Genomic DNA, 22,433 nt, shown 5'->3' with positions numbered 1-22,433 from the left:
GTGGCAGCTACAAGGACAGTGACTACGACACTGACAGTGATAGTGACAGTGACAATGACATTTGTAACAACAGTGATAGTGACAGTGACAGAAACAGTGGCAGTGAGTGTGTTTGTGACAGGGACTGTGACAGCGACTATGACAGTGATAGTGAATCTGTGAGAGTGGCAATGACAGCGACAGCGGCCGTGAATCTGTGACAGCAATAGTGACTGGGATAGTGAGAGCATCAGGGACATGACACTGACAGGAACAGCGACAGTGACAGCGACAACAAATATTGACAGCGACATCAACAGCGATTGCAATAATGACAGTGACAGCAATTATGACAGTGACAGTGATTGTGACAGTGACTGTGGCAGTGACTGTGACAGTGGCAGTGACAGAAACAGTGGCAGTACTGTGACTGTGGCAGTGACAATGACAGTGGCAGTGAATCTGTGGCAGTGACAGTGACAGCGACCATGAATCTGTGATAGTGACAGCTACAGAGAATTTTATGACAGCAATAGTGACTGTGATAGTGAGAGATCAGGGACATGACTCTGACAGGAACAGCGACAACAATATTGACAGCGACATCAACAGCGATTGCAATAATGACAGTGACAGCAATTATGACAGTGACAGTGATTGTGACAGTGACTGTGACAGTGGCAGTGACAGCGAGAGTAACAGTGATAGTGACAGCGACAGTGACTGTGATTGTGACAGTGACTGTGACTGCGATGATGACTGTGACAGTGAATCTGTGATAGTGACAGTGACAGCAACAGTGAATCTTTGACAGCAATAGTGACTGGGATAGTGAGAGCATCAGGGACAGTGACAGCAACAGTGACAGTGATAGCAACAGTGACGGTGAATCTGTGACAGCAATAGCAACTGGGATAGTGACAGTGTCAGGGTCAGCGACAGTGACAGCAACAGTAACTGTGACAGCAACAGTGACAGTAACAGCGACAGTGGCAGCAACAAAGACAGTGACGGTTACAGCGACAGTGATTGCGACAGTGACAATGACAGTTGTAGCAGCAGTGACAGTGACAGCAATTGTGACAGCAACAGTGATAGTGACAACGAAAGTGACAATGACAATGACAGCGACAGCGACAATGACAGTTTCAGCGAAAGTGAATCTGTGATAGTGACAGTGACAGCAACAGTGACAGCAACTGTGACAATGACAATGACAGCATCAGTGACAGCGACAGTGACAGAAATACTGACGGTGAGTCTGTGACAGTGACAATGAACGTGACAGTTTCAGCAACAGCGACAGTGACAGTGACAGTTTCAGTGACTGTGACAGTGACAGTTTCAGCGACTGTGACAGTGACAGTGACTCTGTGACAGTGACAACGAATGTGACAGTTTCAGCAACAGTGACAGTGACAACAACAAAAACAGTGACAGTGACTCTGTGACAGTGACAATGAATGTGACAGTTTCAGCACCAGTGACAGTGACAGAAACAGTGACAATGACGCGTGACAGTGACAATGAACATGACAGTTTAGCAACAACGACAGCGACAGTGACACTGATAGTTTCAGCGACAGTGAGTGACAGTGACAGCAACAGTGACAGTTTCAGTGATAGAGACAGTGATAGTACAATTCAGTGACAGTGACAACAACTGTCACAGTGACAGTGACAGCGACAGCAACAGTGACATCTACAGCGATTGTGATGGTGACAGTGACAGCGACTGCAATTATCACAGTGACAGTGACAGCAACAGTGACAGTAGCTATAACAGCGACAGTGACAGTGGCGGTGACAATGACAGCAACAGTGACTGTGATTGTGACAGTGACTGTGACAGTGACAATGAATCGGTGACAAGGACAGCGACTGCAACAGTAACAGTAACAGTGACAGTGATAGTAACAAAAGCAAGGGCAGTGACAGTGACTGTGATAGTGAAAGTGACAGTGACAGTGACAGCAACAGTGACAGCAACTGTGACAGTGCCAGTGAATCTGTGACAGCAATAGTGACTGGGATAGTGACAGCATGAGTGAACGTGACAGTGACAGCAACAAGGACAATAACAGTGACAATGACAGTGACAGTGACAGTTGTAGCAGCAGCAGCAGTGACAACGACAACCATAGTAACTGTGACAGCAACAGTGACAGTGACAATGACAGCGACAGAGACAGCGACAGTGCCAGTGACAGTGACAGTGATGGTGACAGCGACAGTGATGGTGACAGCGACAGTGATGGTGACAGCAACAATGACAGCAACTGTGACAGCGACAGTGACAGTGGCAGTGACGGCAACTGTGACCGCGACAGTGACAGCAACAGCAACTGTGACAGCAACAGTGACAGTCGTAACAGCAGTGACAGTGACAGCGACAGTGACTGTGATTGTGACAGTGACAATGACAGCATCAGTGAATCTGTGACAGCAATAGCGACTGGGATCATCAGGGGCAGCGACAGCAAAAGCAACAGTGACAGCCACAGCTACAGTGACAGCAACAGTGATAGAGACAGCGACAGTGACAGTCGTAGCAGCAGTGACAGCGACAGCAACAGGAACAGTGACAGCGACAGTGATAGCGACAGTGACAGCGACAGTGACAGCGACAGTGACAACAACAGCAACAGTGACTGTGACTGTGACAGTGACAGCGATGGCAACAGCAACATTGACAGTGATTGTGACAGTGACAGTGACAATGACAGCGACAGTGACAGTGATTGTAACAGTGAGTGTGACAGCAACAGTGACAGCAATTATGACAGTGGCTATGACAGCAACTGTGACAGTGGCAGTGACAGTGACATCGACAGTGACTGTGACGGCAACAGCAACAGTGACAGTGACTGTGACGGCAACAGCAACAGTGACAGTGATAGCAACAGTGACAGTAACAATGTCAGCAACAGTGACAGCTACAGTGACAGCGACAGTGACAATGACAGCAACAGTGACAATGACTGTGACTGTGACAGTGACAGCGATGGGAACAGTGACATTGACAGCGATTGTGACAGTGACAATGACAGCAATTATGACAGTGACACTGACAGCGACAGTGACATTGATAGTAACAGTGAGTGTGACAGCAACAGAGACAGCAATTATGACAGTGGCTATGACAGCAACTGTGACAGTGGCTGTGACAGTGACAGCAACAGCAATAATGACTGTGATTGTGACAGTGTCAATGACAGCAACAACAATTATGACAGTGACAGTGACAGCGACAGTGACAGTGATAGTGACAGCAGCAAGGACAGTGACAGCGACAGTGATAGTGACAGCAATAGTGACAGTGACAGTCGTAGCAGCAGTGACAGTGACAGCAACAGCAACTGTGACAGCCACAGTGATAGCAACGGCGACAGTAATAATGACAGCGACAGTGACAGCAACAGCAACAGTGGCATCAACAGCGATTGTGACAGTGACAGCGAAAGCAATTATGACAGTGACAGTGACCGCGACAGTGACAGCAACAGCGACAGCAACTATGACAGTGACAGTGACAGCAATAGTGACAGTGACAGCAATTATGACAGTGGCTATGACAACAACTGTGACAGTGGCAGTGACAGTGACAATGACAGTGACAGCAACACCGACCTTGACTGTGATTGTGACAGTGACTGTGACAGCAACTGTGACAGTCACAGTGATAGTGACAGCAACAACGACAGTGACTGTGATTGTGACTTTGACTGTGACAGCGACAGTGAATCTGTGACAGTGACAGCGTCTGTGACAGCAACAATGAATCTGTGACAGCAATAGTGACTGGGATAGTGACAGCATCAGGGACAGCAACAGCGACAGTGACATTGACAGCAACAAGGACAATGACAATGACAGAGACAGCGACTGTGACAGTGACAGCGACAGTGACAGTTTCAGCGAAGTGACAGCAACAGCGGTAGAGACAACGACAGTGACAGTGACAGCAACAGTGACAGCAACTGTGACAGCGACAGTGAATCTATGACAGTAATAGTGGCTGGGATAGTGGCAGCATCAGGGACAGTGACAGCAACAGTGACAGTAACAGTGACAATGGCAACAACAAGGACAGTGACTGTGACAGCGACAGTGATAGCGACAGCTACGGTGACAGTCGTAGCAGCAGCAACAGTGACAGCGACAGCAACAGCAACTGTGACAGTGACAATGACAGTGACAGAGACAGCGACAGTGACAATGACAGTGACAGAGACAGCGACAGTGACAATGACAGTAACAGCGACAGTGACAGCGACGGTGACAGTTTCAGCGACAGTGACAGCAGTAGTGACAGCAACAGTGACACCGAGAGTGTCAGCAACAGTGGCAGTGACAGCAACGGTGACAGGAACTGTGACAGCAACTGTGGCAGCTACAAGGACAGTGACTGCGACAGTGACAGCAACAGTGACAGTGATAGCGACAGCAACAGTGACAGTCGTAACAGCAGCGACAGTGACTGTGATTGTGACAGTGACTGTGACAGTGACTATGACAGCGACAGTGAATCTGTGACAGTGACAGTGACAGCAGTAGTGACAGCAACAGTGACACTGAGAGTGTCAGCAACAGTGGCAGTGACAGCAACGGTGACAGGAACTGTGACAGCAACTGTGGCAGCTACAAGGACAGTGACTGCGACAGTGACAGCAACAGTGATAGCGACAGTTTTAACAGCAGTGACAGTGACAGTGACAGCAATTGTGACAGCGACAGTGACAGTCATAGTAGCAGCAACAGTGACAGTAACACTGACAGCAACAGCAACTGTGATAGCGACTGTGACAGCAACTGTGAATATGTGACAGTGACAGCAATTGCACCTTTAATAGTGACTGTAATTGTGACAGTGAGAGTGACAGCAACACTGAGAGTGACAGTAATTCTTTGACAGTAACAGTGACAATGACAGCAACAGTGACAGCGATAGTGACAGTGACACTGAGTGATGGTATTTGTGTGATGGTATCTGAATAATAATCTTACTGAGTTTGAACCATGGTGTTTGCGACACTGAGTAGTACTAGTTTTAACTCTGCGGCTGGAATCCCTGGTTTCGCACGCCGTGCTGCTGCTGCTGCTAGTGAGAATGGACACATTGGCACTCAGCCAGATCTCCATTCACTATCCCTGGACTGGAACCACCCAGCGAGTCAGAGTGTTTCTCCTGATATGCTGGATAACAGCAATTCTCCATTGACATCGAGTTGTAATGTTTCTACTTTGTCATTGATCTTTCTGTGATGTCTATTCATGCTTTTGAAATTGACAATATTCTTTGCACTTTGGCATTGTTGAATGTTGTTTATAAAATTGATTAATAGTTTTTACTCTCTGGCATCAGTTATGTTCATGTTGACTGTGATCCCCGTTTGTGACAGTGACAGTAATCCTTTTTGCACGGTGAAATTGTGTGATCGTGTTTGTGATACTGTGGAGCTGCAATCTGTAATGTCTAAGTATTCACACTGAATCACTGTAGCAAGTTTGTGGACTAGGTTACTGCCAGACTAACGGGTCTATCTGCATATTGAGAATCACATCAGCACAGTGGTTATCACTGCTGTCCCACAGCGCCAGGGACTGGGTTCAATTCCTGGCTTGGGTCACTGTCGGTGTGGAATTTGTACATTTTCCCCATGCCTGGTGGGTGTCCTCCAGGTGCTCTGGTTTCCTCCCAGTCTGAAAGACGTGCTGGCCAGGTGCATTGGCCATACATACACACATTCCCTCTCATTTCCCCCACATCCCCCACACTCAATCCAGCAGCCCCGAGTATCCTTCAACATTCAACAGCCCACTTGAGTGTTCCTCAAATCTAGAAATGAGACAGTAGAGAACCCTGTGTCTTTGGTCTCCGGGTAACTCCTTCCTGCCTTATTGTTCTGGAATGTTCAATGTTTTTGGTGAGTTACGCGCTTTGTGTTTCATCTCTATTTGGCTAATAAGAGTAATCCCATCTTGGGACTGGAAATCTTAGTTTGGGGACGTATCTCCGGATATCACAAGTAGTTCTGATCCCCCCAACTCTCCACCTTGCCAGGCCTAAAAGCCCACCCTCCCCCCCCCCACCACCTGCCCCCTCCCAGCCTCCTGGCAGTTCTGACAATGCCCCCACCCAGCAGCCCCAACCCCCACCTCTCCCACCCCAACCATCCACTCCTGATTGGCTACCCGGAGTCCTCAGACCCGGGTCCGCTAATGAAATGCTAACGTTAATTCCAGGAATGAAATCAGCTCTGTGGCAATTTCTGGCATAGATTGAAGATTGGCTAGCTAGCAGGAAATAGACAGTGGGATTTTCCGTACCCCACCCCCCAGCCGTGTCGCATGTTTTGTGCCATTGGCTAGTGGTTGGATCATCAGATCCCATTGTTGTCAACAGGGTTTCCCATTCTATGCACTCCCTGTGTCAGGAAACCTGTGGCAGGGTTTGCCATTGGTGGGACTAGAAGATCCCACTGGTGAGGTCAGTTGGGAGATTCTGCCCAGAGAGTTGGCATAACTTTTTCTGGTTGGCAGGATGTGGGGAGGGGCATGCCACAGGGATCAGTGCTGGAGCCTCAACTTTATACAATTTATATCAATGATTTGCATGAATATATTGTTAAATTTGCTGATGACACAGAGATAGGTAGGAAAATAAATTGTGAAGAGGACGTAAGGAGGTTACAAAGGGACTCAGAGCGGTTAAATGAGTGGGCAAAAATGTAGCAAATGGAACATAACGTGGATAAATGTGAAATTAATTGCCCATTTTGGCAGGAAGAATAAATAAGAAACTTATCTAAATGGTGAGAGATTGCAGAGATTGAGGTACAGAGGGATCTGGATGTCCTGTGCATGAATCACAAAAAGCTGATGTACAAATACAGCATGTAATTCGGAAAGCTAATAGAATGTTACTGTTTGTGAGGGGAATTGATTCCCAAAGGAGGGGGGCCATGTTGTGTTGAGGGTCCCCCCTCCTTGCAGCTGGATCTGTGTCCATTCCTTCTGTCCTGTGGCTGAGGAGAAGGGAACTGCTGCTGCTGTAGGTGATGCTGAAGATTCTCCTTGTGCCCCTCAGTTGAAACACGAGGTGCATCTTCACAGGCCATTCTCAGGTGATGGTATAGGCTGGCAGCAGAGAAGGACAGTTGGAGGTGAGTGAAATGCTAAACTGTTGAAGTACCTTCCAAGTTAGAAGTGACCTGCCAACCAGTGACAGCACTTTCTGAGACAATAATGGCTTTGAATAAAAGCCTCTCAATGGCCATGGCTGCAGCTCTTCGGCTGCTCTGAAAGCCTTCCCAGTTTGTCAGTTTCACTGAGGAATCGCTTTCTGAAGTGTACTCATCTCAAGGACACTGCTGAGTTGCTGACAGGTTGGAAAGCAGTCGTGCTGGCTGAGAAATCTAGATTTGAGGGTTAAAATAGTTCTTCATTATCTTTTCAGCCAGCTTAATTACTTGCCCAACAGGTACAAACAGATTCCCTACTTGTCTTCAATCCCGTCTCGCTGAAATTTGCAAGCGGGTTAGATAATGTCAGCATTTTGCTCTGACTTCCATCTTTAGATTTACCTGCCTGCAAGCACCCAAAACCTTGTCTAAGAAAATTCTCCCTGTGGTGTTTTTACTGTCATACTGAGTAATTTGAAGAAATGGGAAATATGAAGACATCAGGCAGAAAATTGGACGAGTAGACTGGAAGGAGGTGTTCTTGGGGAAAAGTACTGAAGGAAGGTGGAAGATTTTCAAGGGATGTTTGCCTGGAGCTCTGCACGACAACGTTCTGATGAGACAGGGAGGTTTTGGTAGGTCACGGGAACTGTGGTGCACGAAGGTTGTGATGAACCTAGCCAGGAAAAAGAGAAAGGCATACAGAAGGTTCAGAGAGCTCGGAGATGTTAAGGATCTAAAGGAGTATACGGGTTGTAGGAAGGAGCTTAAAAAGGAAATTAGGAGAGCCAGAAGGGGTCAGGAGAAGGCCTTGGCAGGTAAGATTAAGGAGAATCCCAAGGCCTTCTATAAATATGTGAAAAGTAAAAGGATGAGAAGAGAAGGGATAGGACCTATAAAAGGTGAAGGGGGAAAAGTCTGTGTGGAACCGGAAGAAATGGCAGAGGTGCTTAATGAGTACTTTGCCTCGGTATTCACGGTGGAAAGTGATCTGGGAGGTTGTACTACAGGTTTGCGGCAGTCTGAAAAGATTGAGTATGTGGATGTTAAGGAAGAGGATGTGTTAGAACTTTTAAACTCTATCAAGATAGACAAGTCGCCGGGACCGGATGGGATGTACCCCAGGTTACTGTGGGAGGTGAGGGAAGTGATTGCAGAGCCCCTGGCGATGATCTTTGCATCATCGATGGAGACAGGAGAGGTTCCGGAGGATTGGAGGATTGCAGATGTAGTTCCTATTTTCAAGAAAGGGAACAGGGATAGCCCGGGAAATTACTGACCGCTGAGTCTGACCTCAGTGGTTGGTAAGTTGATGGAGAGGATACTGAGGGACAGGATTTATGAACATTTAGAGAAGTTTAGAATGATCAGAAATTGTCAGCACGGCTTTGTCAAGGGCAGGTTGTGCCTTACGAGCCTGGTTGAGTTCTTTGAAAATGTGACTAAACACATTGATGAAGGAAGAGCGGCTGATGTGGTTTACATGGACTTCAGCATGGTGTTCGATAAGGTCCCCCATGCAAGACTTCTCGAAAAAGCGAGAGGCCATGGGATCCAAGGGGCTGTTGCCTTGTGGATCCAGAACTGGCTTGCCTGCAGAAGGCAGAGAGTGGTTGTGGATGGGTCTTTTTCTGCATGGGTCGGTCACCAGTGGAGTGCCCCAGGGATCTGTTCTAGGACCCTTGCTGTTTGTCATTTTCATAAATGACCTGGATGAGGAAGTGGAGGGATGGGTTGGTAAGTTTGCTGATGACACAAAGGTTGGTGGTGTTGCGGATAGTCTGGAGGGATGTCAGAAGTTGCAGCGAGACATAGATAGGATGCAAGACTGGGCGGAGAAGTGGCAGATGGACTTCAACATGGATAAATGTGTAGTGGTCCATTTTGGCAGGTCCAATGGGATGAAGGAGTACAATATCAAGGATAGGAGTCTTAGCAGTGTAGAGGAGCAGAAGGACCTTGGGGTCCAGGTCCATAGGACTCTTAAATCAGCCTCGCAGGTGGAGGATGTGGTCAAGAAGGCGTATGGCGTACAAGCCTTCATTAATCGAGGGATTGAGTTTAGGAGTCGGGAGATAATGCTGCAACTTTATAAGACCCTTGTCAGACCCCACTTGGAGTACTGTGTGCAGTTCTGGTCGCCTCACTACAAGAAGGATGTGGAAGCTATTGAGAGGGTGCAGAGGAGATTTACAAGGATGTTTCCTGGATTGGGTGGCATGCCTTATGATGATAGGTTGAGGAAGCTCGGTCTTTTCTCCCTGGAGAGACGAAGGTTGAGAGGCAACCTGATAGAGGAATAGATAGGGTGGATTCTCGGAGGCTATTTCCCTGGGCTGAAATGGTCGCTACGAGAGGACACAGGTTTAAGGTGCTGGGAAGCAAGTACAGAGGAGATGTTAGGGGTAAGTTTTTCACTCAGAGGGTGGTGAGTGAGTGGAATCGGCTGCCGTCGGTGGTGGTAGAGGCGAACTCGTTGGGGTCTTTTAAGAGACTTCTGGATGAGTACATGGGATTGAGAGTTATAGATAGGCCTGGTAGGTAGGGATATGATCGACGCAACTTGTGGGCCGAAGGGCCTGTTTTTGCTGTAGTGTTCTATGTTCTAATTTGTAATGTCAGACTGAGTAACTGTGTTTGTGCTGTTGCAGAGTAAAATTCTTTCTCGACTGTGATGTTGAGTGATATACTGCGAACCTCTGGAAAAATTCGAACCTAATCCACTTAGAATAGAATAGAATCCCTACAGTACAGAAGAAGGCCATCTGGCTCATCGAGTTTGTACCGACCACAATCTCACGCAGGTCTTATACCCGTAAACCTCATTTACCCTAGCTAGTCCCCCTGACACTAGAGTCAGTCTAGCATGGCCAGTCAACCTAAGTCGCACATTTTTGGACCATGGGAGGAAACTGGACCATCCGGAGGAAACCCATATAGACACGGGGAGAAAGTGCAACCTCCACACAGACAGTGACCCAAGCCAGGAATCAAACCTGGGTCCCTGGCAATGTGAGGCAGCAGTGCTAACCACTGTGCTACCATCTTGCCCATTTGTTGGGAGTACTGCATGGGTATCTATTTTATGCTCTCTGTGCGATTATACTTCACGTTGACTACAATGGCAGAAAGGCAGAGATGGACAAAGGAGAAAGTTAATTAACTGGAATCATATGAGATCTTTTTCTCCCTAAAGCAAGCAAAGTTCAATCAGAGGATGATTGTGATGAACAGTATTTTGCAAATCCTGCAAATTAGATATAAAAATAGTTAACTATAATCAGCAAATTAGTGTAATATTGAAGGAATGTATGTGCTAAAATGGTTAAATAAGTGGATGGCTTATAACAGAGTAATTCTACTTGACACATTAAGAAGAATACCACATAAACTAGGCTGCACATATTTGAGATTTTTGGTTTTATTGAGGCATGATACCAAACTGTTGTCTTCATATTTACACATAACATCTGAGTTAAAAAAGGTATCATTATAAAATTAATGTTATAAATCACAGCATGAGTCCTAGCTCATTTGTTTCATAGTTGCATTTGAGTATTTCTGAGCAGCCCATTCGAACTGGATTGAAATGAAGAAAGCAAAATGAAAAATGCCTAACAATTTGCCGTCACTGTACCCCACTTCAAGACAGAGCGGCAGTGAGACAGGAAGGGAGATGATAAAGGAACATGTGAGGAAAATTGCAAAGGATACAGGAGAGAGTGAGAGGAGAGAGTAAGAGAGGGGTGGCAAGAAACAGGAAAAGAGAAACAAAAGGAGGGAGAAGGGGCAGAGAGCAGGGGAAAGATCCAGAAAGAGAGAAAGAAAGAAGGGACTGATGTAGAGGGGAAAGAAATAATGGGCAAAAAAGGGAACAGAGGAAAGGAGAAGGAAGGTGACAGAGAAGGAGGTAGAAGGAATGTGAAGGAGAAAGGTGATGAGTAGAAAGACATAGGGGGTGATTCTCCCACCCCATCATGGTACTTTTGTAATGCAGCAGGCTAGGAGAATTGCATGGGGTAGGGTGTCGATTCGTAGGATTCCCGCGAGTACTCATGCTCTGTTAGCGTCTCCCAGTGCCGGCAGGGAGGTGCGGCTAACATTTAAATATTTTAAATATCATTTAAATGCTATTAGTGGGCTCAGGACTGAATTCTCCGGGCCTGCTAACCTCTCCCACCCGACCTGAGTGTTTCACTCCAGCGAGGATTACACTAGCTCCCCACTTTCGGGGAACCAGTGACTGACCCCACTGGAGTGAAGGGGGAATGATCGGGGCCCCTCCCGGATGTCAGGCAGCAGGGATTGGTGCTCCCTGGCCATAGGCACCTTGATGTGGAGATGCCAGCAGCGGACTGGTGCAAACACAATAAAAAAATTTACAACACCAGATTAAATTCCAACAGATTTATTTGGTAGCAAAAGCCACTAGCTTTTGGAGCACTGCTCCTTCATCAGGTAAGCGATTTACCTGACGAAAGAGCAGCGCTCCAAAAGCTAGTGGCTTTTGCTACCAAATATGGACTTTAACCGGGTGTTATGGGCACCTTGGCAGTGCCCAAGGCTCAAAATGCCCATGCCAATGAGCACCTTGGCACTGCTCACCAGGTATGGGGCAGTGCCAAAGGAGCAGGGCGCATGGTGGCAGGACCTAGGGGCAAGGCCTAGAGGTGATTGGTGGGGGTCCTGCTGCCACTGTGCCAAGGGGGTCAATGGGGGTAAGAGGGAGGCCAGCAAACAGGCTGGGTTGGGGAGAGGAAGGGTGGTTGTCCAGGTCAGGACAGGTGTCAAGGCTGGCCCAGGAATGGTTGAGGGGGATGGTGGGCTGCGATCGGGTTTCAGCCTCCCGGGCATGAATAGACCTTGCCCCCTGACCTATAATGATATTAGTGCTGGTGGCCTTTGAGTTGTACAGAGTGTGGGAGATTCTAGTCAGAACTCCCACTGGTAAAAAACCAGCGTGAGGTACTCCAGTTTTCCTGTGAATTCAACACTTTGAATTTCTGGGGGAGAATTCTGCCCGATAAGTAGAAAGATAATAATGGAGAAAGAAAAGGGGGAGGTAAAGAAGTTGAGAGAGGAAGGTGATCTATTAACCCATTCTACATTATTACAACAATGTTTTTAACTGAATCAATGCTTCTGAGAAGGAAAATTTATAAAAATTATAAGAAACCCCAGGTTGTAAATATCAGTAGAAAATCTACTATATATATATAATCTATATCTTTACATGTACAAAGAAGAATTCTTCATTCATTTTGTTGATTGACATGTTGGTTTTCCTACGAGTTGACTGCAAACAGATCTTCTCACACAGTATTGTACCCCTAGCAGGCACCAAGTGATTCCAGAAAACTATTCGGTATAGTGCTTTGTGCAATCGTCATGGCATCGCTTCTAAGTTTGAGATGTAATGGACTTCACTGAGTTTCCCTAAAGTCTTACAATATCATCAGTTCCCTGACAGTCAATCCTTGAAACAATATTAATATTTGACACAGTGGCTCCACCTTCATATGTCACGTCCCCTTTCCCATCCCTTACATTGACAGTAAGCACAAATTGGCACCACAAAGGGTCCACTTAAGTTTGCCCTACATTTGGCTCCATGGACTACTAGCATGTTTAAATATTTTTTATTGTGTGATATTCCCTTAATCATTTGTTGCGAGGGCTGAGGGCAATGGGTTGCAGACACACCCCCTCATACCAATGGTTACACCATAATTAGAAAACATCAACAATTAGAAAACGTCATAAGTTAGCAAACAAAACGCAGGAGTCTAAACATTTACATCTGGTAGATGTGGTACGAACAAGGTAATAAAGTGGCTCTGTGCAGGGTCCCACCAGGGAAAAGAAAAAGAGGCACAGGAGATAAGGTTGGGGAAAAAAACATGTGTGGCTCCCAGTGAAAGTGAGAGACTAAAGAAATTCTCTTGAGAATCGAGAAGTTAATCAGTTCTCTGGACTTTGTCGAATCTCGCTGCACCAATGACCTTGCCATGACCCCCAGCCGCACATCAATACCCATCATTTCTGAGTGTGTTGAACTGTGCTGGGTTCTAGTTTAAACATGAACGATTGTGGAGAGTGAAGCTTGACTTTCCATCAATGGGATTGGCAATGGGGGTCAGACCACTTGGCATTATTTTGCCAGACTCTCTTGCCTCCATGTGGAGCCTGCTCCTGGTTGGACTCTGTATTATGGTGCCGCCAAAAGCACATTATTCCTCAATTTTTATTTTTGTAAAATCACCTCAGGCTTCAACTCCTCACCTGCTCAAAGAATTGATGGCTATTAGATACACACTCCCCCAGAATCGAACGCAATAAAGGCACAGATGAGGGAAAGTGTGTTGGATGACATGTCGTTATGATTTGCATCTCACTTTCTTACATCTGCCAATTTGAGTAGATTATTATATGCCTGACTTCTGCCAGAAGTTCAGGCTAGCCAACTCTGATTAAATATATTCCTGGAAGATTCATCACATGGCTTGCCCCAAGCTCCAGCCATTAGTCAGCCAGCCTTGTGATGCACTGCCTTCCAACATCAATTGGAAGGCAAAAAGACTCATTGCCCAATTGGATAATGCCTGACTCTCAGCCAAACAGCCCCCTCCTCCTACCCTCACTCCATTTCTGTTACTTTTATATCTGGTAAAAAGAAGAAAATGACAAAAAATATATAATTTTAATGCCCTGATGTCTTTTCTTCAGGATTGGATATGGCAATGTCTAAATTCATGGAGACTCCAGGTAGGTTATTGGCGACCCATTGTTGGGGGTTGGCGACCTTACAGAAGGGCAGGATAAAAAGACACTGGCAAGGTGGCTACCGACACAAATTCCAATGCATTCTTCAAGCGTTACTCTGTGGAACCCAGTTGTAAGTTTTGCTACGAGTCTCAACAAGCAATTTGACCTTGGAAGTGCATAACAATGGAGCTTGCTCCTGGTTTTACTGAGCCTCTTTCATGCCTGTGTGATTTCCCCAGCAGAGGTCAAAAGCAAACGATCAGCAATCATGATGGATTTTCCACCACCGCTATTCCTCACTCAGAGGCTCTGAAGAAAACTCTCATACCCCTAACTGCTGTCCTGGTTAAGGCCAACGCGATCTCCCTGCACAGTCTGACTCAGTACAATACCACCTGTATGCCATGAGGACGAAGTGAGGGAGAGGGCACCAGATGGGCAGGAGCCGAGTGTCGCCCATTCGCCTTTCTGTTCGTTCTTCCTTTCCGTTGACTCAACAGGACAAGGTTTTTGACTTCTGCTGAAAGGGAGATTCTGCTTATCTCTCCACAGATGATGTCAGATATACTGAGTACTTGCAGAATTTTCTTTTTTTATTTAAGGGGAAGTGTTTATGACAAGTAGGCTCTTTTACCATCTACATTACATCTCACCCACCAGTTGAATTTTACCTGCTTTCTGAGATCCTCGACTGTGCTCATCGTCTGATTAGTTGCTATCAAGTCACAAATATGAGTCCTATAGCCTGGCGTCACACACCAGATTGGTGCTGGTAAATCAGCTCATGGGCCTTTTAAATCTTATCGGATCCATTTGGCTGGTTGGGGTCACAAACCTCAGGTTTGGATAACCAGCGCCCGAGTACATCGGGAATGGCTAATAGATTCTACCATAGGCATTTCTCACCTCCCCTACCGGCGGAGAGGATGGGCAACTGATCTGCCTATTTGCTAACTGAGTCATAAACATGAAAACGATCCCTGAGGTTTGAAGCTTTTGAACGTTTCTTCATGTCTTTGTCCCCCATTCCATCACAGTACCTAACAACAACTACACTGCGGCCAGATGAGACTGTAAGGATTAGCCAGAGGAAAGGTAGATGGGGTTGGGGTGATGGTACTTGGAGAGGTGGGAGGGGAGCTTTAATTCCATACAATAATGTAAAACAAGCAATAGTCAACAGACTTGGCTTACATCACTCCATGGAGGCTGTTAGAGTTAAGAGGGATGCAAAATGTTACACACCAGTGTACAAAGTCAAAATTTCCTCAGTGATTTTCCTTTAAATCATGCAAGAAGTTCTAATCCGAACACACAACAAAGTTGCACTTCATTCATGGAGGGAAGACAAATATTGTTTGCTGTGCAATGTTGAACTGCCAACCCTGAGAAGCATTTGAAAGGGAACCCAAACAGGCCCTGGTTGCCACATGCTCATAACCTACTTGTCAGTTGCCAAGTGACTACAGAGGCGTCATGAACACTGCCACTGTCCCAGCTAAAAGGAGAAGTGTGGCTTAGTCTGTATCAGTCCACTTGCCTGAAGACATTCAAAAATAGAATGGGGAAGGGAAACTAAGTATAACAATCTGAGTGAACCCAAGTATGTAGGACTTCAGCTTCTGAGAAAATGCACACATCCCGGTCTTGAAGGGAACACCAATCTTGCCTGCTTGGAATGAACTGGGATAAAAGATTTTAAGAAGGACATCAGCAGACACCTACCCATCGTACCTGGGTAATTTAGCCCTCATTGATCTGGCCTACACGTCACTCTGTCTAGTTGATAAACCTGTGTATAGGACGGGCATGAAAAAGACATTTTCACAATTAAATACATCTTAGGCTGCCACTGAGAGAGTGGGAGAAGAGTGGACGCATTACACCGACACCGAGACTCATGCTTCTTTCCTCGAACATACAACACATTGATTTTTTTTTTGCAATTTAAATCTCATGTCTATTCTACAAAGGATTACAATTTGCTTTAATGTTGTGAGCTATTCATCTTTTCCTCTTATCTTACAGGCTGCCTAAGCATTGTCTTCACTTTTGCCTAAACGAATGATCAGAGAAGAGTTTTGAAATGTGGTCAGGTGATCTCCGAGCCTCGGCAGAGTGGTACGAAGAATTCTCTCTCTCTCTCTGCGAAATTGATAATCTCCGCAAACAGGAATTGGAAGGGATGCTTAGGCCAAGAAAACATGAACAGGCGAATGGTGACTGCTTTCAAGTTTCAGTAAATTGTCAGCCCCCTCCCCAACCCCTGAAGTTTGTGCCAACTTTGAGGCTTATCTTACAATATCCAACAGGTCTCTTGTAATCTCTTGAATGCTACTAAATGTTATAAAAAAAAGTAGAGGGTGGGAGATCAGGCCACGTTGTCTTGGTCTTTGCTGTGCACGGTCAGCTGCTCGTAGCTGGGTAAGGAGCTGTGTGTTGACGCAATAGCTTGTATAATGGTTCCCTCTGCCTGAGCCTCTAGCTGTGGGTGCGAGTGTCCCTGCTGGTTGGCGACCAGACGCTGTAGCATATCTGTGATGGTGTTCAACTTCTGATCCATGTCCACAACCTGGTCAAGAAAGGAAACACAATCATTCAGTACAAATGAAGAGTTGCAGAAACAGAAAGAACATGTTTGGAATTAGCTGGCATTATCACTCCACTGCTTGCATATTTATTTTGAGAAGAGGGAGACAAAGGGCTGGATTTCCTGTTCTTCCCACCGGTGGGATCCTTCAGTCCCACTGAAGATGACGCTGTCTCGTACGCCCTCCCAGACTAGATCTGACGCTTCTTCTTAGCCAAAAGGCCAAGATGGTTTTGAAAAACTGCTTCATTTTACCTCATTGGCTACCCTGATCCTTTACTCTTTTTTTTAAAGATTATTAGTGTCACAAGTAGGCTTACATTGACACTGCAATGAAGGGACTGTGAAAATCCCCTAGTTGCCACACTCTGATGCCTGTGCAGGTACACTGAGGGAAAATTTAGCATGGCCAATGCACCCAACCAGCACGTCTTTCGGATTGTGGGAAGAAACCAGAGCACTTGGAGGAAATCCACGGAGACATGGGGAGAACATGCAGACTCTGCACAGACAGTGACCCAAGCCGAGAATCGAACCACTGCGCCACCATGAAACCACCATCACGGGCATCAGCAGACCCCAAGTGCAATGGGCTAGCCTAGTCCCCTGCCTGATCAATGCTTCATTCCTGCCAGGTAACACTTAGCTTTCAAGCAACACTACTCAAACAATTATCTGGATCATTAACCTATTGTCAATTCTGGGACATGGCTGTTGTGTTTACCTATCTTGTGACAATAATACACTTTAAAAAACATAAATGACTGTGAAGCACTTTTTTTAATGTTCCTATGGATGTGGAAAGGTACCAAATAAATGTAAATCCTTTCTTTAGTGGCTTCTTAAGTGGGGGGGGTCATGTGGCGAGGCAGTGCGATTGCCATGGTACTGGTGGAAGAGGTAAGCAATGTTCCAGAGCGATACCAATCTGCAGGAGTGCGAAACTCAGATAAGAATGCCCCCATGAAAGGAAGTTTCTCAGCAGCTGCCTCGGCTTTATGCGTGGAGAGTTAAATATAGCCAGAGACAGATCTTCAGATTATACTGTTCAGGTACAGGACGAGGCACCCAGCCTCTGAGAAAAGGAAATCCATCTAAAAAGGCAGCTGCCATGTGTTTACTCAGATGCAGACACTACAGGACGACAAGCATTTGACGACATTAGACTGAGACAATGTGGCAATGAATTGTGAGCAACACATTACAATTAATACAGAGGAGCACCGGAGTGGGATATGAGTAGGTTTAGCTCAAACAATGTAGTGTGCACATTGCCATCAGCTGCCTAGGCCTTAGGTTCTGCACTTCCCTTGCTAAAGCTCTCTATCTCCCTATCACCATTAAGACTCTCTTTAAAACTGACTGCATTGCCAAGCTTTTGGTCAACTATCTGAATATCTCTTCAGTGTCAAATTCTGTTTGCGAACACTCTTGTGAAGCACCTTGCTATGTTTCACTCTGTTAAAGCACTACATAAAGGCAAGCTGCTGCTGTACATTAAACAGCAAAATAAAGCTACAATGGAATGATTTAAGAGTTTTTTTATTCTCAATAGGGTCAAACCCTTTTCTGCTGATCTTCCCAGCATATCTAAAAACTAAAGATAGCAACATATTCCCCCTCCCCCCAGCCCAGATTTTTACCCCCTGTAACCTGTCCAGGTAATTTATTTTGCTTACAGAAAATAGGTTTTATGCAAACAAGAGTGTGAATAGGCAGGCAATTTTGCAGTACTGGAGGTGGGGGAGTCAGCATTGTTTGGCCAGGTGTACCAGAGGGATTAGCATTCTGCCTCTGTTGCAGGCCAATGCTTGCAAACTACTTTAATTACCAGCTAAACTGGGGCCTGGGACCAGGTGCAAATCCTTATCCTGCTGCTTTCTTTTGAATAACAGGCTGTCATGTACGAACTGTCAACAGTTTAACGTTGATATTTTATGTCGATGCTGTAATGGGAATTGTGTGAAAACGGGATCCCTAACTTTACTGGTCACACTAGGGATTGTTGCTTCAGTAAGTGACTTTCTAATCAGGAATCTCGCTAATGGTGCAATTGAATGGGGAAAGGAAGGGCTACTTGTAGTTTCGAGCTATTGAAATCAATGGGGAGTAAGTCTACAATTCCCAATCTGGAATATCAATGGGTGTGACTTTCCACTGCAGTCTTGCAAAATTCAACTCAGAGTCGACCAAGCTCCCTAAACACTAATATTCTCTCTCTAGTGACAGTCCTGGTTCCAGTTGTCACATATGGAATACTACAATTAGCTTTAAGACTCTTGAATCAGAAAGGGAAAGTGGTGTAGAGCCTCTCACTCCTTATTGCACTCCAATATATCCTGCTTGTAGTGTGCCCATGTGGGCGTTAGGTGAGGGCAAGGCTGAACAAAGTGTTATGTCTGTGTTGTTGAATTGCTGGTTAATGCTCTGTCAAAGTGAATGATGAAGAATAGCTAGCTGGGCAAAAGGCCTGAGGGTGACTTGTGCCCCCTCCCCCCAACCCTGTATTATGTATCCCTTCATCAAATCAAATCTAGCATCACTGACAGCAGACAAAGGCAAAGGAGACATGATAGTGACTTTTAAGGGGCGTCTTGACACATACATGAATAGCATGGAAATTGAGGGACATGGTCCCCAGAAGGGTAGGGGGATGTAGTTCAGTCAGGCAGCATGGCCAGTGCAGGCTTAGAGGGCTGAAGGGCCTGTCCCTGTGTTGTAATTTTCTTTGAGATAACTGAGGAAAGATAAAACTATAATGGCATCTGCACTGTGGGGATTCTATGATAATATTGTGCCAAGGAAACTTTCATTTTTGCGTGAAAGATTACTACACAGCTTGTGAGTATAGTCCAAAGTGCAGGATTTTTGATTGAGACTTTAGACTGGAAGAATGAGTCAGAAAATGAACTATTAAAATTCTTCTCCACCATATTGACAAATGCATCTCAGGAAGTTGCAAAGTGCGTTATCACCAATAAAGTACATTTGAATTGTAGCCAGTGTTATCATGTTGGAATAGGTGTCCAGTTTCTTGTGTGCAGCCAGGTTCTGCACACAGTAACATAATGGTGATCAGGTAATCTGACTTTCAGTGATTTTGATTAAGAGATAAACATAGACCAGGACACTGGAGAAAAACATCCCCTCACATAGTAGATTCCCTGAATAAATGACTTTGTGAGAGGGAGCCTTGCTAACTGTCTCTACATACCTTTTACATCCACTGGACCATAAGACTCCAATAAGATGTGTAGGAGCAAAAGTGGGCTATTTAGTCCATCGCGTTTGCTCCGCCATTTAATAAGATCATGACAGTTTTGATATGATAATCCTCAACTCCATTTACCTGCCTTATACCCATAACTCTTGATCCCCTTAATTGGTTCCTCTCAGCTTTGAACATAGCTAAAGACCCAGCCTGGTCCCCTGGCACTGCCCAAGGGGCAAAGTGGCAATGTCCAGGGGTACGTTGGTATGCAAGCAGGCATTGGGCAGTGCTAAGAGGTGGGCCCTAAGGAGGGCGATCGCTGGGTATGGGGGTCCCGCTGCCACTCTGCAGTGGGGATTGTGACAGAGGGACGGTAGGCAGCAATTGGGGCTAGCCAATGGGGGAGGGGTGGGGGGGAGGAGTGGGTGCAGGGCGGGAGGGTCCGCCAGCCAGGTGGTTCAGGACTACAGGGATGGGGGGTGTAGGGGGGAGTGTAGGTGGTGTTGGGGAGATCAAGACTGTCCAGCTGGGGGGAAGGAGGGGAGAAGAGATTGAGGCATGTGATCGGGGGATGGGGCAGGGTCGCACAGCCAGCAATGTGGGGGGGTCGTGGGGCTGGTCAGCGATTCAGTTGGCCAGTGACTGGGACTCCAATCTCAACGCTTACAAATTGGCGCATGCGCAGAGGCCCGCTCGGCGCTATGATGACAGCTTCTTGGGTGGGAATATGTCCTGCCCTGGGATTTTTATCAAGATTCACGCTAGTGCGCTCTGCAGTGCACAGAGCGTGGAAGATTCATTTTGAAAATCCTGCTGAAAAAAGCAGCAGGATTTACTCCAGGCAAATTCAATACTTAAGATTTTTTTGGGAGCTCAGATGTTGCTCAAAGGAGAAGTAATTTGGGACACTAACATGGGGGTAATAGGTGAATGGGACGTTGGTTAAAATGTGGATTGAAAAGTTCTGCTTGAGCTGAGAGAGGTATTCAGAAGTCTGGGTTCACTTTTCTTGATTAAAACAGCAGGAAAAGGAAACTAATGTGATCCATTTATTTTGCTAATCAAATCTGTTCTTGTCATGTATAATGCGTCAGCATTTGGAGCCAAAATGTTCCATTTAATAACTGACATTGTGCAGGTAGGAGAATCAATTTCCAATTTGCCACACTCCATTCATCATTTAAAATATGCTAGATATAGCCAATCACACATCAATGTCTGTTTATATAAACGCACACCACTGGCATGGATCTTTGTCCAATGGCAGTGCACATCAGGAAGCTTCTGGCATCCACTTTATGGGGGTGGCATTTTCCAGCCCACCCCACAACATGTTTTCCGATGGTGAACGTGCCTCGCCATTGGCTGCCAGCAGGATCATCCAGTCCCGCTGAAGTCCATGGCATTGTCTGCAGCTCGCCCATTCTGCCAGAGGGGAATTCACTGCAGGAGGGTCACCTTTGGTTGGACTAGAAGATACAGTTGACAGAAAAGGCCTGCCCTCTGCTTTTTAATGATAAAACTATGCCTTATATATTATAGATTTGACATGACAAAATGTGTTCCTCCAAATGCTCTGTTGGTTAAAGGCATCGTGCAGTGTTGGCTGGGAAGGGCTCAAACATTCAGTATTACTACCTGGATGAGGTGTGAGACAGAAGTCAATGCTTGTCAAGACCCAGTGCCTCATGGAGGGGATAACATTGGAAACAAAAGGCAAAAACTTTACTTGCCTTTTGATCAGATTCTTTCATGCTATAAAGCAGTAATAAAGGCAAGGTCCTTCTTACTAATGGCGAACTCAGTTCTGAGAAACTGCAGGATTCATTGTCCATGACCATCTGCTCTGACACACTTTCACTTTGAGTCCTGCTTAGAGTCCAGAGACCCCCGCGACTGACTACTAATAGGAGAGGCAGCGGCCGACTTGTAAGAGGTGCCCTGAATATACCAAAACCTTATGGCAACAAATGGGATGCTGCTACTGAACACCATTTTGAGGAGGGTGGGGGGAAATGAGAACATGTCACCGATCTGCCCTGTTGCTCTTGAAGATGCGTAGTCATGGGAAAGGTACATCAAAAGAATAAAATGCAAGAATATTCCTCATAAATAAAGAAATGTTGTTTGCTTACTTGCAGATGCTTTGGGCAGACCACAATCAATCCATCTAACCTACTCTTTTAAATCTTTAAATACTTCCAGAATTCATAATCCTGTGCTTGATCTTCTCCTAGCCATTAGAAAGGTTTCTTTGACAAATGATTATTTTCAGCTCTAGCCCTTACTGTTTCGCTATTCTCATGACCCTCTCACTAAAAGATGGCACCTAAATCTCCATATCCATGAACATGTTAGCGATCTCTATTAAACCCTCCAAGCCTTCACCCTCCTCCTCAGTTACGTGAGTCTGTTTCCTATTGATGCCTGTTGTGCTTGATTGGTTAAGTCTGGGTGTGGACTCAGAAAAATGAAGCAAAGCTGAAGGAAGAGTTGGAAACTGGAGCCACAACCTCGGTGGGGATGAGGAAGGGAACGTTTCCTATCCGTCTGTCACAGGAATTATAGTGGAAGAGAGGCGGACCATGTAAAGGTCTGTTAACCTCGGGGCAGGATTTTCAGGTTTTGGGATTAGCACAGCTGGAAAATCCCACCTATGGGGTAGCACAGTGAATTAAACCCATAGAAACTAGTGCCATTTCGG

At 45.9% G+C, this 22,433-nt stretch overlaps 2 protein-coding genes across 3 annotated transcripts in view; one reads left to right on the top strand and one right to left on the bottom strand.

Moving 5' to 3' along the window:
- Positions 1–237: 237 nt before the first annotated feature.
- On the top strand, positions 238–15,988 carry LOC145344336 (uncharacterized). The gene is made up of 8 exons (XM_080191465.1): positions 238–449; positions 880–1,234; positions 1,853–1,990; positions 2,053–2,380; positions 2,432–3,740; positions 4,205–4,503; positions 13,890–13,928; positions 15,957–15,988. Exons 1-8 carry the CDS (start codon positions 238–240, stop codon positions 15,986–15,988), a joined length of 2,712 nt encoding a protein of 903 aa, XP_080047591.1.
- The window catches only part of LOC145343928 (potassium voltage-gated channel subfamily KQT member 1), a 694,268-nt gene continuing 683,523 nt past the window's right edge, over positions 11,689–22,433 (bottom strand). For both annotated transcript variants that reach the window (XM_080190468.1, XM_080190469.1), the window contains one exon: positions 11,689–16,500. In XM_080190468.1, the coding sequence (XP_080046594.1) occupies positions 16,300–16,500 (201 nt within the window). In that variant the 3' untranslated portion in view covers positions 11,689–16,299. The remainder of the gene's footprint in view (positions 16,501–22,433) is intronic.

The sequence above is a fragment of the Carcharhinus amblyrhynchos genome, chromosome 6, assembly GCF_965287045.1.
Source record: "Carcharhinus amblyrhynchos chromosome 6, sCarAmb.v2.hapA, whole genome shotgun sequence".
NCBI classification, from domain to species: domain Eukaryota; kingdom Metazoa; phylum Chordata; class Chondrichthyes; order Carcharhiniformes; family Carcharhinidae; genus Carcharhinus; species Carcharhinus amblyrhynchos.
The sequence above is the reverse complement of the archived record's forward strand: the minus strand, read 5'-3'. Positions and strand labels throughout refer to the sequence as shown.

Bases quoted from the DNA above. Each gene is read 5' to 3' on its own strand.
- LOC145344336 (XM_080191465.1), top strand. From the start codon at position 238: ATGACACTGACAGGAACAGCGACAGTGACAGCGACAACAAATATTGAC. The intron at 1,235-1,852 runs GTGAGTCTGTGA...ATCGGTGACAAG, and splicing joins CAGTGACAGAAATACTGACG to GACAGCGACTGCAACAGTAA. The intron at 2,381-2,431 runs GTGATTGTGACA...TGACAGCAATAG, and splicing joins CAGTGACAGCGACAGTGACT to CGACTGGGATCATCAGGGGC.